Here is a 16,541-nt window from a genome sequence, read left to right as displayed (position 1 = left end):
TATATATATATATATATATATATATATATATATATATATATATATTTAAAATTTTATTCCCCCCCTTACCTAACCCTAACCCTTTGTCATTGTTCAGCACATTGAACATTTTTCATTTTAAATTACCCATAATACTCTCATCAGTAGCTGTTTCCAAATGTTTTTTGTGAGTAATTTTTTTTCGAAATCACTCAGTTTATGACTCAAACTCACAAAGGTTTTTCCATGCTGAGCCTTGCTCTAATACACAGAGGCACTTTGCATTGACATCGCTCTTCGGACCCCACCCTTGCCATTCAACAATTATGAACCATGTAGAAATTCGTTGGTGTGCCTACCGGAGAGCTTTTTCTTTGCTTTCGCGTCTGAATTTGTGTTTTCAACATTCAATTCCCCCAAGGTTGAATTGTAGCAAATACAGAAACCCATTACACCTGCCACATGCTCGCGACTGTTGTTAACCTCATCCTTCTGATCTGCCAAAACCACTCATGTTAGCAAGCATGCACTTTAATCATGTAGATGATTTGATCATAGGTGTGGAAAAGGTGCACAATGGTCTATTGATTTTACTTGTGTTTTGAAATTTCATTTATTTTGCCCTGGGTTTACAATCTTTGTGTGTGTGAGGTTGATATTTAAGGTTGTTTATGTATGCCTGCGACTTGCGTTATTCAATGTCCCAGACAAATGGCGTATTTGGATTTGTACCAGATTGCTGCAAACAAGCTGGCAGTGGTAGGGTTGGGTAAATATGATTGAAATTTCGTGCATAGCATTTTCTATGGCCGTTTTCCATGCTGAATCCGAATCAGGTCAAATTTTTTTTTTTTTACCTCCGATGACCTTTGACCCCGGTAACCTTAATTTATTCAAAATGGTGGCCAAAAATGGACCTTTTTCATGTTTTCCTTCTCTAATGTGACTTATAAGGCTTGTAATATATCATTTTATATGTTTTTCAGGTCAAGGAATACGCTAATCACATTTTCAAATTGATTGGATGTTGCATAGGACTGAAATCAAGTAAGTTAGGAAAAAGGAAGACTTGAAGAAAAAGAAAAATACTCGGCTATTGAATACTATACAAACTTGCAAAAAGCACAAAGGACCTTTGACCCCAGACAGTCTATATTTACTGAGTACACTATCGGAGAAAGAACTTCTAGCGGAAATGACATATTTACACTTAACTGTAGCCCCAGACATACGCCAACAAAGACGTGTGAAGGATGGAGCAGGGAAATTCCGCACTAAAAAATTCAGTTTGACCGAGCTACACAACTCTATAAAAAATGCTATAAAACCCGACGAATCCTTGTAGGATAACTTTAATGAACTTTTGTTGGCGGCACTGGTGTGATCTCGGTCTGATGTTGATCTGAGAATGGATAAAATCATTCTGAGATCTGAGAATGGATAAAAAAAAATGGATAAAAAACAGTTCAATTTTCGCAAAATATTGTGCGGTTTTCAAAAATTGTGTTTTAAAAATCATCAAATCGTTGCATACGTGTCATTTTCGTATTTCCTGATCGGAAAAACCTATAATTTGATATATTGCAAGCCTTATTTCCTCTCAGTTGGTCAGAAATTCATAAATTTATCATTTTTTTGTCGCCATTTTGAATAAATTAAAGTTCCATGGATCAAAAGTCATCGGAGGTAAAAAAAATTCCAACGTTTTCAGATTCAGCATCAAAAATGGCCGTAGAAAATGCGATGCAAAGACACTTAACCGAAAAAACTTCACTATTTACCCAACCCTAGCAGTGGCTTCATACGCTTTGAAGTAAGAGAGTGTAAGAAATGAATGGAAAATAATGTGAGAGAAAATGACGAAGGAAGTCGAGAAGGCCTATAGTCAGGTGTTGTTTGTGATTGATGTGAAAAAGGGAGAAGCTTGATTTTAAAACGTCCTAATTTTGGCCAGTTTGCTTAAATCAGGAAAGGAAAGAAGTTATAAATTTAATGTTGTACAACTCTACTCGAATACCCTTTCACTTGATTTAATACGATTTTGCTGAAACATCCCTTTAATTTTGACAGAATGCCACAACTTATTGAAGCCTGAGAAATGAAACACTACTTACAATATTTATTGTTGGGGGAAGAACAATATTTACTCAAAAACTGGTTCTGGGTTTGCTGCACTTGGATGTCGGATCTGCAGCAGCTCCTCCTTCCAGTGCATCAAAGAGGAGGTTTCCGGAATAGATACTTATGTTTTTTTCTGTTTTATTTTAATTCCTGGTTTGCTGGTCATGTCTTTCGTCCAATTTTTTGTGCCAAACCATAACTTGCTCTGTTGAATTGTCGAGTTTGTGTGTCCCTGGTAAAGTTCGGCCTACTAGTGTTAGTCGGGTTGTTGCTTCTGCCTCCATTTTTGAACCCTTCTGCTTTGTTTTCACTCCTTTTATACCGGGTACTGTTACTTCTGATCCCTGATCACCTTATGCAAACAACATAAGACTGTTCTTCACTCCAAAACAACACCAGAAAAAAACCGAACTCTATCTGCCAAACTCAGTTACTCCTTAAATCCCTATCCCTTATCCTTTTTAATATCCCTAAAATGAATCTTCACTGAATAAAACGTCTTCCATTAAAAGCTCTTCATAACATTAAAAAAAATGGTTCAAAAAATGTATTTTGAAATGCCTCACTCTCCTTACCACTCCATCAGAACAACCCATTCATTCTTATTCTTCGTCAAAATCTCTTCCTTTTCAGTTTCACACGACTTATTTCCGAACACCTCGTCACTCCTGCATGCTTAGTTGATACAGCCTCCACTTTCACCTCCAGTCAAATTTTTCTCCTTTCCTTCAAGCAAATACATTTTTTATAACTCCACTCATTAAGTCTGTCACCGTTTATTCAGTATGGGAATCTTGAGCCATCCTTTATGCAGAGGGTAGGTGCACCCAACAATAAATTCCCCTTCATGTCATTCATGGTATCAAACCCCTCCATGTCAGTACCTTCGCCCACCCATCTACTTCCCCCTCATCCCACTCCACCTCTGCTTTCTCCTCATCCACCCCCTCTCAACTTCCCCTTTGTCCCTCACCATGTTGGTTTCCCCATCCCCTGCTCCTCATCCTCATGGTTACTCCCTCACCTCTCGAGTTCCCCTCCCAATTTCACCCATCCCCTCCCCCAGCTCTGCTCCAGCCTAAACCCCTAGCTTCTCTCCAGCTCCACACTCCTCTAGCTTTGTCTCAGCCCCACACCCTCCCAGCTTACCCATGCTCCACTTGTTTTCATTGCCCCTTTCCACATTCCTACACCCTCCCAGCAGCTCTTCCTTTCCTACTCCTTTCTGCGTGGACCTCAAACATCCGAGGCCTGAACTGCAACTTGACAGATCCCTCAATCCAGGCAGTTGCCGATAAACTGGACATCATCTGTTTAACATAATCCTTCCTCCCACACGATGTCCCTGACTAGTGTCTTTCCCTGGCTATTGTCTCCTCTGGTTTGATAGACCTGAACCCTGCCCTGAAGGTGCAGTCACACTGTACATGGAACTCCACTTCTTACTCTCTGTGTACTGCTCCTAAACCTCCAAACCCATATGTGTACCTCTGGTTGTGACTTCAACTCTGCTCACACCTCATGTTTGTATGTGTGTTGTACTGTCCTCCAAACAGTGAAGACTCCCTCTCCATCTCTCTCTCTTTTTCAGACAACATGGACCAGCTTTCAAACACTCATCCCAACTCTTTCTTGCTCAAATGTGGTGATTTAAATTGTCACCATGCTAATTGGCTGGGTGTTGGTACTTCTCTCACCAGCCATTGCACTTCTGCAAAGGACTTCTGTGATGCCATGGGATCAAATCAATCTATAAACTTTCCTACCTGAATTTCTGTCAATGGCATATCCTCCCTTCTGGATTTGGTTATGACCAACTTCCCTGCCAATGTATCTTGCTCTTATTCTGCCCCAATTGGTTTATTTGATAATATGCTTGTGAAGGTCAACATCTCTCTGGCCATTGTCAGAAAACAGCCTGAGTGGTTGCGAGTCTGGCAGTTCATTCAGGCGAACTGGCAGGGACTGCAAGCAGCCATCACACTTTAGGACTGTTCTCCCATCTCTACCACCCCTGATATTTTTTTTGGTAAACCGACTGATTCTGAAACTTGACCGGATGGCATCAGCTCACGTGTCCTAAAAACTTGCTCGACTGCTCTTGCACTTCCTCTCTTTGCCGTTTCACCTTGTTATTTGCCCAATGTCATCTTCCATCTGCTTGGAAATCAGCCAATATCACTATTACTTATCACAGGTGCAAAAGCTGATCCCCTTAACTACAAACCTATCACCTTACTTCCAATCATCAGCAAGGTCATGGATCCATCATCACAGTTGATATGAAATCCTTCCTTTTCTCCAACAACCTCATCTCAGATCACCAATTTGGTTTTTGGGCATGCTGCTTCTACTCATACAACAATGGATTGAGGTCCTCAATGTCAGACATGAGATTAGGACTATCTCTCTGAACATCTTGTGCTTTTGATACAGTCTGGCATCCTGCCTTACTCTCCAAATTATCTGCATATGACATCCAAGGCCAACTCCACACGGCTTACTGACTTCCTCTACACTCCGAGCCAATGAGTGGCTCTCAACAGAATCCTTTCACCTCCTTTCCCTGTCGAGGCTGGAATGACCCAAGGCAGTGTTCTGGACCCAGTCCTGTTCCTGATCTTCATCAAAGATTTCTCTGTCTCTCTGGAAAATCCCCTTTATCTTTACTAATGACAAAACCCTCTGCCGTGACATCCCCCATCTTTCAGACACACAAGCTGCAGCCTCTTCCCTCTCTTCAGACCTTGACAAAATCACAAGCTGGTCAAACACTTGGAATATGTCTTTCAATCCTGACAAATCCCAAGCTTTCACTTTCTTTTTCCGAAAGGACCATCTGGCAAACCCTCAGATCTACTTTCTTAAGGAAGTTCAGTCATTCAAACTCCTCGTGTCACTATAAACCATGATCTTTCTTGGGCAAACTACGTTTCAAAGTTGGCCTCCAAAGTCAGTCATCAAATGGGCATCCTCCATCATACAAAGTCATTCCTTGGCACACCTGAACTCCAACTCACCTACGAGGCCTTCATCTTCAGCTTGATGGAGTACTGCCAATGCCTCATACCTTCCTCATCTTGACGCCATGGAAATCAAAGACTTCAAGATCATTGGAATTTACTGCAATGAAGCGGAGTCTATGGGCCTTTTACTTTTCCATCGCAGACAAGTCGATAATCTCTGTCTTCTTCCACCTCCTTTCTGGGCTTGCACCTTCTGCCATCTCCGTTCTTTGTCCCCCCCCCCCCAGGTATATGTAGGGCACATGAAATCCACCAGCAACCCCCTTCAAGTGAAACTTCCAAAATACAAAATCAAAGCTCACCTCCACTCATTTTTTCCTCTTTTTTTTTTTTTCCTGTGGAACCAACCTCCACATTCCCTTTAATGTCATTCTTCCCTCCAGGTCTTCAATACAGCTGTTCAACACCATCACAGATCAGGCCCCCATCCAAAACCATGATCTTTTCTACACCTCTTAAACCACCCAAACCCCCAGCCCCCCAATTTTTTTTGCTTCTGCATCCATCTTTTGCACCCCTTACCTTCTCCTCTACCTCTCATTGTTCCCCACATCCCTTGTTTCTCCCTTTCCGTCCATTTTCTCCCTCGGCCCTGCTGTTGGCATTTTCCATTATCTTTCCGCTGTTACTTTTGTTCTGTTGCATCCTGATACATTCTGTGTTCCAACTCTTCCATGAGCCTTGACTGTAGACAAAAAAAACTTAATATTGCATTTGTTTTTAAACTGCATTTATATTCCTGTGATGATTATTATCTATTGTTAAGGTTCTGCTAACCGAGACCCAAAGTCAATGGCACACACCATCTGGTGTTTAGCGATTCATTTATTTCATTTTGCCATGTTCCAGGTGTGGTCCTCCTTTGTGTTTAATTGGTTACAGAGAGAATATGCATTGTGAGGGATTAGTTACTGTGGGTTTGCCCCACTTGCACTCCAAAACTACATTTGAATCTGTGTGCCAGGATAAAACTTCCACTTCAACCCCAATAGCCTTTCCATTGCAATTCTCTCTCAATGCCAGCGATAACCACCCTGCCGACCTCAAACACACATCCTACTTTATTTTCATCTCACTCAAAACCCACCACTCAAGCTCGCCTTTCCAGCCTTCGCCCACAGCACACATCTGCACTGCCTGGCAGTGCCACTTCAACTCTACAATGAATACACAAACCTCCATACAAATCACCACTGCAACTGCCTTCCTGAACCTCCAGGTCATCATCTCACCTTGCCAAAGGATGCCTTTGGATCATGCTCACACCCAAGCCCAGTGCACCACGAACGGAGCCAGTTACACATGGGCGAAAGTGTGTGCTCACTGTTTCATTACATTTCCCTACCAGTTAAGACCACCCTGTTATCCAGCATGCCATCCGTGCCCTTCCTGGGTGTTTGGGTGGCAGGCGGGGACCGCTGCAAGTTGGCTCCATGTTGAGTCGGGAACTCATGTTCTCGGCACGTCCTGAGAGGTATTGTGGATGATGATTCAAAACCCACAAGCTCATGAAGAGGGTGACATCACACCGGAGTATGTCTGACCCAATGAGCACACTGCTTTTGGAGAAAAGGAGGTGGTGCATGACCTTTGCTTCCGGCAATGATGCCTACGAGAGTCAGGGAATCTACTCTAACCCCCACCAAACTCCACCCCTCTCGAGATGCTCAAATAATGAAGGTAGTCACTGGAATCGAGAGTTAGCTGGTAGTTCGCTATTGTGTTTGTTGCTGCTGGTGTTGGTTTGCTGGTTTGTAGCTTGCAGCTATTTGATAGTTATCGCTGATCAGAGGAACGGCGATAAATGCTGTGGAAGCAAGCAGTCCGAGCGCTGTTCAGTCTGGGTGCAGTATGGAGCGAGAGGCCAGACCAGCAATGTCACACATTATACAGTGCTATCCCTCACGTGTTCTTTCTCTTTTCCACCTCGTCTAATGTGGATGCACAATGAAGTATCAGCGAGGGCAACGCCTGACCAAACGTTCTTTTATGATTGTTTACTGATTCGCACCCTGTCCATTCTGATTCGAAGCACTGACACTGCACCCAGTTCATGCTTCTTCAAAACCCATGTGAAGCCTGGTGTTGGCTTAGTGGTTAGTGTGGCTGGCATAGGATCTTAGGGTCCTGAATTTAAGCCTCTGTCTGTCATTGAATTAACACAAGTTGGGGTTGACTCAGCCTCTCATCCTTCCGAGGTCCGCAAATTGAGTACCAGTGTACTGGTACAGGGGCACAGCGTCAGCGGCGTGGTCGCACCCCAACAAAATGATAGCTACCTGGCAGCCAAGCTGCCATATGCAAGAAGAAGGACATGCCTGTCGACACCCCTTTACTCCTCACTTCCGCCACTCTCACCTTTCCTGCACTTTGGACCAACATGTGCCGCATGTTCATGCCGGGTAAGCAAGGAGGTCGCCAATGCGTCAGCTTCTCTTATCTTTCTCTCTCTCTCTAATGTACCCTGCCGCAGAATGAATCTGGTGGTGCCTGTGATGTTAAAAAAATGTAGTTTCTACAACCTAGCTAGATCAGGGTATTTCTACTCTTTGTCCCTTTGCTGTTTTATCTTTGTCTTTTGCCACACCACATGAATACTGCATGTTCCTGCTGTATGGATTGCCCTTGTAAATAAACCCCTGTCTTCACTGTTCCACATGCTTTTCCTTGCTCTCCACTTTGTCAATAAACCCCTGTTAATTGTTCAACTAAACCTGCTCGTATCCTCCTTTCCTTCATTGGTCCAACACAGTCTGCATTAATGCTAGACGGGAAGTTTTACCCCACGTGATTTTCTCTCGGTAGCCAGAACGTACCCACGTTTCTCGCACGGCTATACTCACATACAGTAGATAGACAGGTATATAGTGAGGGTACGAACCTCAATTAGTAAAGCCAACTCAACGGAAAGGCAAACGTAACACGACGGTGGACCCTGCCAGACTTGATTGTATGAATCGATGTTTGCGGTTGTTAAACAACTTGCCGGGCCGTGGATTTATCTGCAGAGCGTCGGCCTACAGTACATACAGGGAGGTCCCTAGGCCTTGTTTCTCTTGTCAGTTTGGAATGTTCATGAGGTTCATGCTTTGCATTGTGAATAGATTGAGTAACGCACATTTCATCACGACACATAAATCCATGGAATCAATTTCAATTTGGTTTAAAAAAAAATACACTGTGGTTAACATGATGTATGGACCACCATGAAGATGTTTGTGGCCTGTTAACTACTCCATTTATATAGTGTCTTCTGTGTGTGTGTGTGTGTGTGTGTGTGTGTGTGTGTGTGTGTGTGTGTGTGTGTGTGTGTGTGTGTGTGTGTGTGTGTGTGTGTGTGTGTGTGTGTGTGTGTGTGTGTGTGTGTGTGTGTGTGTGTGTGTGTGTGTGTGTGTGTGTTATTTTTGTCACTGAGTCGACAACCATCACTCCTGAAATTGCTTTCTGATTGAAACCAGTGTGAATGAAGTCTGTGTGATTTAAATGGAGGTAATGACTCTCTTCCACTGTCCTCACAAAGCAAACTTGTTGATGGATTGTTTGAGTTTGCATTTTTGATATATGCTCAATATCAAAACAATGTTTGCGCTTTGCTGTATCATCACACAACAGTTTTTTTCCCTCCTGACACTACAACTGGAATAGTTTATGAATTCATGGATCATCATCATTAAATCAACTGTTTACAGAGTATTTGTGCTGCCAAAGCAGTTTCTTGGCAAAGGTAATGCTGGGTGGTTTGGTTGCATTGGGTGGTTTGGTTGCACTGGGTGGTTTGGTTGCACTGGGTGGTTTGGTTGCACTGGGTGGTTTGGTTGTACTGTGTGGTTTGGTTGTGTTGGATGGTTTGGTTGTGCCGAGTTGTTTGGTTGTGTTGAGTGGTTTGGTTGTACTGGGTGGTTTGGTCATGCTTAGTGGTTTGGTCATGCAGGGTGGTTTGGTTGTGCTGGGTGGTTTGGTTGTGCTGGGTGGTTTGGTTGTGCTGGGTGGTTTGGTTGTGCTGGGTGGTTTGGTTGTGCTTGGTGGTCTGGTCATGCAGGGTGGTTTGGTTGAAATGAGTGGTTTGGTCGTGCTGGGTGGTTTGGGTGTGCTGGCTGGTTTGGTTGTGCCGGGTGGTTTGGTCGTTTCGGGTAGTTTTGTCGTGCCAGGTGGTTTGGTCGTGCCGGGTGGTTTGGTCGTGCCGGGTGGTTTGGTCGTGCCGGGTGGTTTGGTCGTGCCTGGTGGTTTGGTCGTGCTGGGTGGTTTGGTCGTGCCGGGTGATTTGGTTGTGCTGCGTGGGTTGGTCGTGCTGTGTGGTTTGGTCGTGCTGTGTGGTTTGGTCGTGCTGTGTGGTTTGGTCGTGCTGGGTGGTTTGGTCGTGCTGGGTGGTTTGGTCGTGCTGGGTGGTGTGGTAGTGCTGGGTGGTTTGGTGGTGCTGGGTGGTTTGGTCGTGCTGGGTGGTTTGGTCGTGCTGGGTGGTTTGGTCGTGCTGGGTGGTTTGGTCGTGCGTGGTGGTTTGGTCGTGCCGGGTGATTTGGTTGTGCTGCGCGATTTGGTGGTGCTGTGTGGTTTGGTCGCGCTGTGTGGTTTGGTCGCGCTGGTGGTTTGGTCGCGCTGGGTGGTCTGGTCGTGCTGGGTGGTTTGGTCGTGCTGGGTGGCTTGGTCGTGCTGGGTGGTTTGGCCGTGCTGGGTGGTTTGTTTGTGCTGGGGGGTTTGGTTGTGCTGGGTGGTTTGGTCGTGCTGGGTGGTTTGGTCGTGCTGGGTGGTTTGGTCGTGCTGGGTGGTTTGTTTGTGCTGGGGGGTTTGGTTGTGCTGGGTGGTTTGGGTGTGCTTGGTGATTCGGTTGTGTTGGGTGATTTAGTTATATTGGGTCGGTTGCTGTTGCCCTCCCAGCAATCAGTCAGGACACAAATTTGTAACTTGTTGAAGGTGTCAGCGATAACTCACCTTCTCTTCATTGAAGACTTTGTGGGATCCGATGACCAGTACTGACCGATGGATCCTCTGGCTTAACGTCCGCCTGATGGACGGTGCCCACATACATGTATCGCCCTACATGTGAAACACCAGATTGGAAGTTTATAGCTGGGTCGGGATTCAAACCCAGACGAGACAGCTCAAAGGAGAGTACCTACTCGTACCTGTAGACTATCCTGCCCTCCCAATAATCTTCCCATATCAAAGTATTTATTCCTCTCTAACACCAAAGGTGTGTTTATCAACAGATAAGACACTTAAATGTGTGAGTAGATGTCTTGGCATCTCATGTTTTAAAATATTGTTTCTGTTCATCATACTTTTACCACAATTTCGTTTCATCACGACCTGTCATACATCCTCAACTCAACCCTTCATTTTCACTTTGTGGAATTAAAGTAGGTCTTCAAGAACCACCAAGAGAAAAAGCAGCACCTTGTTAAATTAATCATGAATTTGTGTGCTTTGAATGAATTCACATGATTTACTTTCACACAGGTAACCGTGGCTTTGATCAGCTTCCTAGAAACGATGCTCCTCATTTACCTTAATTACAAGGTGAGTCCAAACTCTCCCCACTTCCCTTATTCAATTCTTCCTTTTCGACTCTTCATCCTGCATTCCTTTTATCTCTTTCAGAGAGACGTCTCCCATTTGAACTGTCCTTTTACATGAGTGGGAAATTTTTCCATGATGTTCTTTGTGGGGGTGGGTGGGTGGGGGGCGGTTATGGGGTGGGGGGGGGAGGGATGTAACTATATATGCATTTATTTATTTATATGCAGCCTGTGGCTGCTTGGCCATGTCATTTTCTGGGGCGCGGCTGTGCATGCTAGTCCTCATTTTGCCAACCTCGGAAGGATGACAGGCTGAGTCAACCCTTCCTGGTGGTCATTCAATGGAAAAAGAAACAGGGACTTGAACTCAAGACCCGAGAATCTTCGGCCAAGCACCTTCACTATTAAGTTAACACCAGACCTATAAAGATATATGATAGGCCTCTAGCTATTGTTTTAGTTGTGATCCTTGATCATTGTTAACCTTTTCCTTGATTAAAGTCCTCTCAACCATATTGTTGTGTTTTGATGTAATTCACATCGACTGGTGAATGTCTTTGGTTGCTAACACTTGTGAATTCATCTATTGCTTTCCTGTTCATCTTTGGCTCCTTTTTTAATATTCTCGACATCTTTTCACCGACCTGCAGACTCGTCACATTGTAATACAATGGATCCTTTTAACCAATGCTCCACATGTCTTTGCTTTTCCAGGGTAACATTTGTGAGCAGATTCTGCAGATCTCATTTATTCTGGAAATGGTAACAACAGTCCCTTTCATTGTCACGGTAATTTGTTCTTGTTCGCATTCATCTTTCACAGACACATTCTCTAACTCACTTTACGTAACTTTTTTGAGTTCTATTCTATTTAATATTCAATCATCAACCTATAGAGATTGGGTGGGGACATATTGTGATGAATATTATTGATTATTTGTATTATTATTTTTACCCCACACATATGAAGCAAAGATTGGGGTTAAGCAATTGGTTCATGCCGCCGTCTGTTTGATCAGTTTATGATCGTCAGTTTATGATCAAGGGACAGCTTATTTAAATTGAATGTTATATTTTGAACACAAAAGACAAGTCTGCCGTTTTACTGAGTTTTGGTTCTGAATTTGTCCCGATCGCACATGCACAGAGATGAATGAGATAATGTATTTACACTGTCTGCCTGCTTGTCAGTCAAAAAGAATTGAAAATCATTCCAAACAGGAAACTTCCTGTTTTTAAAGATGTTATAAAGGACATAAACAACATTCAGGAAGAACTAATGTAACGTGTTAGATACAATAGGGTGATGTAAATAGCCAATGGGAAAAACTGCGGTGTAACCTCGAATTAATTAATTTATATGCCTTTAAAACCCTTTAAACCTTTATTCAAATTGAATTATAGACTAGAAAACTGCAGAACACAAATTGCCTTCATGATGCTTCCAAGAACCATTGAATATTATTTATATATGGCATGAGAGGGCATGACATGTGTATTGGGGTAAATATGAGGCCACAATTATAGCTATGTATGATGCTGATTGACGCTGCATTCTATGGTGATCAATAAAGCCCCCATCTCGTAAACTAGAACTCAATGTCGCCTTTATTACAGTGTATAAGGGTGGATGGTGTGTAAGAATGCTTCAGTCTCACTGAACTTCCAGATTTTTAAACGATCTTTAAAATCATTATCTATATATATTGCTAAAACTCTCATCTTGTATATATGTGTGTATGTATGTATGTTCCTGAAATACAGCCAAAATGGTACACGATAGCGCAAAAATTTTAGGGCCGCCTTACTTACCATTCTCCTGCGGTGTGCAGTATCAAGTTTCATTAAAATCGGGCAACGAAAAAAATTATTAAAAAATCAATTCCCTATTCAGTCAAGTACTCCAGGAGAATTTGATCAATGCAGACAACTTCAGTGGTATAGATTGTTGGAGCTATCTTTGTTTTTTTTCTTGAAATGATTTTTTTCATCAATCGCTGTCACAACAGGAACCCAACGGGTTCACGGGTCTTCTCGTTATTTATAACATGGAAGTAGAGGAGGACCTTCCCATTAGTGGCACGATACTAAAACTCCAGCAAATGATGTTATGATACAGATTGCAAATATCAAACTGACCTTCTCATAAATGGCTACAAAGAGAAATATTAAAAATTGTTTAATAACAAACATGCAATTCAAAATGATGAAACATGTTCAAATTCACTGTGTATCCAATGTTAGAATTCATTTTCTCTGGCTACGTTCGAACACTAGTTGACAAAATCTTTGGGCAGATTCTCCGACTGTCTTTGGCTTCGGAGGTTTATGGATGATGTCATGCCTTCGTCCTTTAGATTTGGTACAAAAATGGTGTCCTCAGAATCTACTCGACCCCAAATTTGTCTGCAGGAAAATGGCCTCATGTTCAGCCCCTTCTATTCATGTTGAAAAAAACAACAATTTCAAACACTAATAACATGGGGTAAGTTGATCCATGGCTCAATTTGCCCCACTTTGACTGGCTCACCTTACCCCACAGTGTACCATTAAATACTTTAGATTAGTCTGACCAACTAATGAATTGTAGCCGAATAGAACCGGCCATGATAAAAGCTTACTATACCAACTGTTGGTTGCCAGCGAAGGATGAGGAAAAATCTTTAGAGTAATTAAATTCGGAAACCACACACAGTACCTGATTCAACAAGTTCTACTGTTATAGCCCAGAGTCAGATTTTTTTCACTGCATGTTTCTCCTTCATCTAAAACAGCTTTTTCTTTACATCAACAATCAAAGTATGTGACTTGTTATAAATAGATGGCGACACCTTTCAGCTCTATCCATCCTGGCATTTCCAGTAGGGGGTGACTCAACTTACCCCCTCTCCCGTATGTATGTATGTATGTATGTATGTATGTATGTATTATGATCTCAAATAAATTATTTTAGGCATATCCATGACAGTATTATTTTATTAATTCCTTTAAATCTTATTTTCAAGATTGGATTGCGTTTTACAACATGAACTAATCATGAGAAAGTTTGTACATCACAATTTATCCGAACCAGATGCATGCATTGGATGTTGGCTGTAATTATCGTGTTTAGGATTGGGTAATATGGCGCGGAGCAATGACAATGGTGTTTAGGAATAAATGATAATGATGAGAGTTAAAAAGTAGTGCTTGGCATTAAGGATGAGTGCGTTTTCAAACATGGTATTTAGGATTGTAGATAAGAATTTTTTTTCAAACACAAAGCTTGGAGGTGAGGTGGATAGCAGAGGGGGTAGTGATCAGATACAGGAAAGTATTGATACTTGCATAGATTGGGCAAAAGATTGGCAGATGGAATTTAACCTGAGGAAGTGTAAGGTGTTGGGGGATGGGAAATAATTATGAAAATAGAGATTACATGATGCATGGGGTAATTTTGGAGTGTGTCACACAGGAGAAGGATCTGGGGGTGGTAAGAGATATGGGAGGTAAGCAGGCAGCACAGTGCCAGGCAGCTATAGGTAAAGCAAAGAGGGTTTTAGGTTGTATTAGGAGGGGGATCAATTATAAATCAAAAGAGGTGGTGTTAACATTGTACAGGAATTTAGTGAGGCCACATTTAGAATTTTTTGTGCAGTTCTGGTTACCACAGTTCCGGAAGGACATGGATGCCACAGCTAGATTCAGCTATGAGGAGCGGCTGAAGGAGACGGGGCTTTATACACTAGAAAGAAGGTTGTTTCGAGGAGATATGATAGAGATGTTTAAGATAATGAAATGTATTGAAAAAATAAGTGCAGATGAATTATTCAACAGAGTAGACAGTGATAGGACCAGGGGCCATAGCCTGAGAGTAAAGAAAATGAGAGGTAAGACGGTAGCAAGGCAGGGGACTTTCACTCAGAGAGTAGTTAATGCATGGAATGGCCTCTCTGGAACGGTAGTGGCAGCAGAAAAAGTAGATAAGTTTAAATTGGAATTAGATAGGTACCTGTAAGTTATGGAGATAGAGGGTTATAGGGATGTTGATGGGACTTTTAGGTAGTTTGAGCATCGATGGGTGATTGTGTGCATGTGTACGGAGTGCTGTTGGTGGGGGGTTGTGTGGTTGATGTTGTGTGTTTTTAACCAAGCCCATGCCCCCTCCTCTGAGGAGAAGAAAAGGAAAGAATAATATATATAATATATATATATATGAACTACAAAAACTACAAAAAAAATTTCATTAATTTATAAAAAATTTTTGCATTTTCTTCTTTGGATCTTGTGTGTATGGATTAGTGTGGTGTTCACACAAGCATGATGGGCTGAATGGCTTCCACCTGTGTTGGGTTTCCTTGTTTCCTTGTTAAGAGTGAGAGTTCAAGTAGGATGTATGAGATTATTGATATGAGTCAGTGCTCAAATAAGGTGTTCATGTGATAATGGATAGACTGGGTGGTATAATGGTTAGAGCATCTGCTCTGAGTCTGGGATGTCGGTAGTTTAAACCCTGGCCTCGTCATACCAAACACTTAAAAAATGGCATGTGCTGCTTCCTTGCTTGATGCTCAGCATTTAAGAGTATAGATCACATACAAATAATGCTGGGTGGGCAATATGGCAAACCACCATATTGTTTTGTAAAATGCTTTGTAAAATGCTATGAAAAAACAATGGCTAAAGGTGAGATTTCAAACAAATTGTTTGGGATTACTAATAAAGATCAGAGTTCAAACAGCTTGTTCTCGGTCATTGATCAGTGTCAGAGTTCAAATAAGTTGTTTATTGTGATCATTATTTTGGATAAAGCTCATCGTTTAAACAAGAGGTTTTACTTTGGAAATATGGGCCAGAGTTCAATCCAGCTTATAAACACTATACTGTTTCTATTTGTCATTTCCATATTTGTGTGTGTGTGTGTGTGTGTGTGTATGTGTATATATATATATATATATATATATATATATATATATATATATATATATATATATATATATGTGTGTATCGTCTTCTTTCGGCTGCTCCCATTAGGGGTCGCCACAGCGGATCATCCGTTATGATCCGCATACTGATTTGGCATAAGTATTATGCCGGATGCCCTTCCTGACGCAACCCTGGTCGCCTTTTACGACACAGGGATAAGGATTGGGTTTCACCATGATTCCAGGCTGCCCTACACCCTCACATAGCGTGGCCCAGCGCAGAGCACCCGTCCTCAAGCGATCCTCCAACCCAAGCCTCCGAGTAGCCGGATTACAGGCGCACGCCACTATGCCCGGTATATGTATGTATGTATATATATGTATATATATATATATATATATATATATATATATATATATATATATATATATATATATATATATATATATATATATATATATATATATATATATATATATATATATATGTATATATATATATATATATATATATATATATATATATATATATATATGTATATATATATATATATATATATATATATATATATATATATATATGTATATATATATATATATATATATATATATATATATATATATATATATATATATATATATATATATATATATATATATATATATATATATCACAAATCTGGAAACCATGCACATTCAACATTCAGGTCCTAAAGGTAGTTATGCCGGTAAGTACATGTGTAGTCAGGACCCCGTCCTTTTGTTTAGTGGGAGGATTAAATGTGTGCGTTGTGACATCTTTAGTTTGGTTTTACATACAATGAGCCATCCCAATCCTCCCCATCACGCTCCATCACCACCCGCTGTCTGCTCGTACCTTGACTTGCCAAGAGGGGGGCCTCGCAGTTCCGGTCCTCGGGCCCCACAAACGATAGTTTTTGTATGGTGGGCCTTTCAGGGCAGACCCTCTTGCTTTGCGCGAGCGAGGTCACATGGAG

General features: G+C 41.8%; 1 protein-coding gene across 5 annotated transcripts in view; it reads left to right on the top strand.

The window, feature by feature from the left end:
- The window catches only part of LOC147012792 (potassium channel subfamily T member 2-like), a 316,478-nt gene that overhangs the window by 210,475 nt on the left and 89,462 nt on the right, over nt 1–16,541 (top strand). For all 5 annotated transcript variants that reach the window (XM_085853982.1, XM_085853980.1, XM_085853985.1 and 2 more), the window contains 2 exons: nt 10,581–10,640; nt 11,354–11,428. In XM_085853982.1, coding sequence (XP_085710108.1) covers nt 10,581–10,640; nt 11,354–11,428 — 135 coding nt within the window. The remainder of the gene's footprint in view (nt 1–10,580; nt 10,641–11,353; nt 11,429–16,541) is intronic.

Source organism: Eptatretus burgeri, chromosome 14, assembly GCF_056783735.1.
Source record: "Eptatretus burgeri isolate ZD-2024b chromosome 14, Ebu_testis_v1, whole genome shotgun sequence".
NCBI classification, from domain to species: Eukaryota; Metazoa; Chordata; class Myxini; order Myxiniformes; family Myxinidae; genus Eptatretus; species Eptatretus burgeri.
The sequence above is the reverse complement of the archived record's forward strand: the minus strand, read 5'-3'. Positions and strand labels throughout refer to the sequence as shown.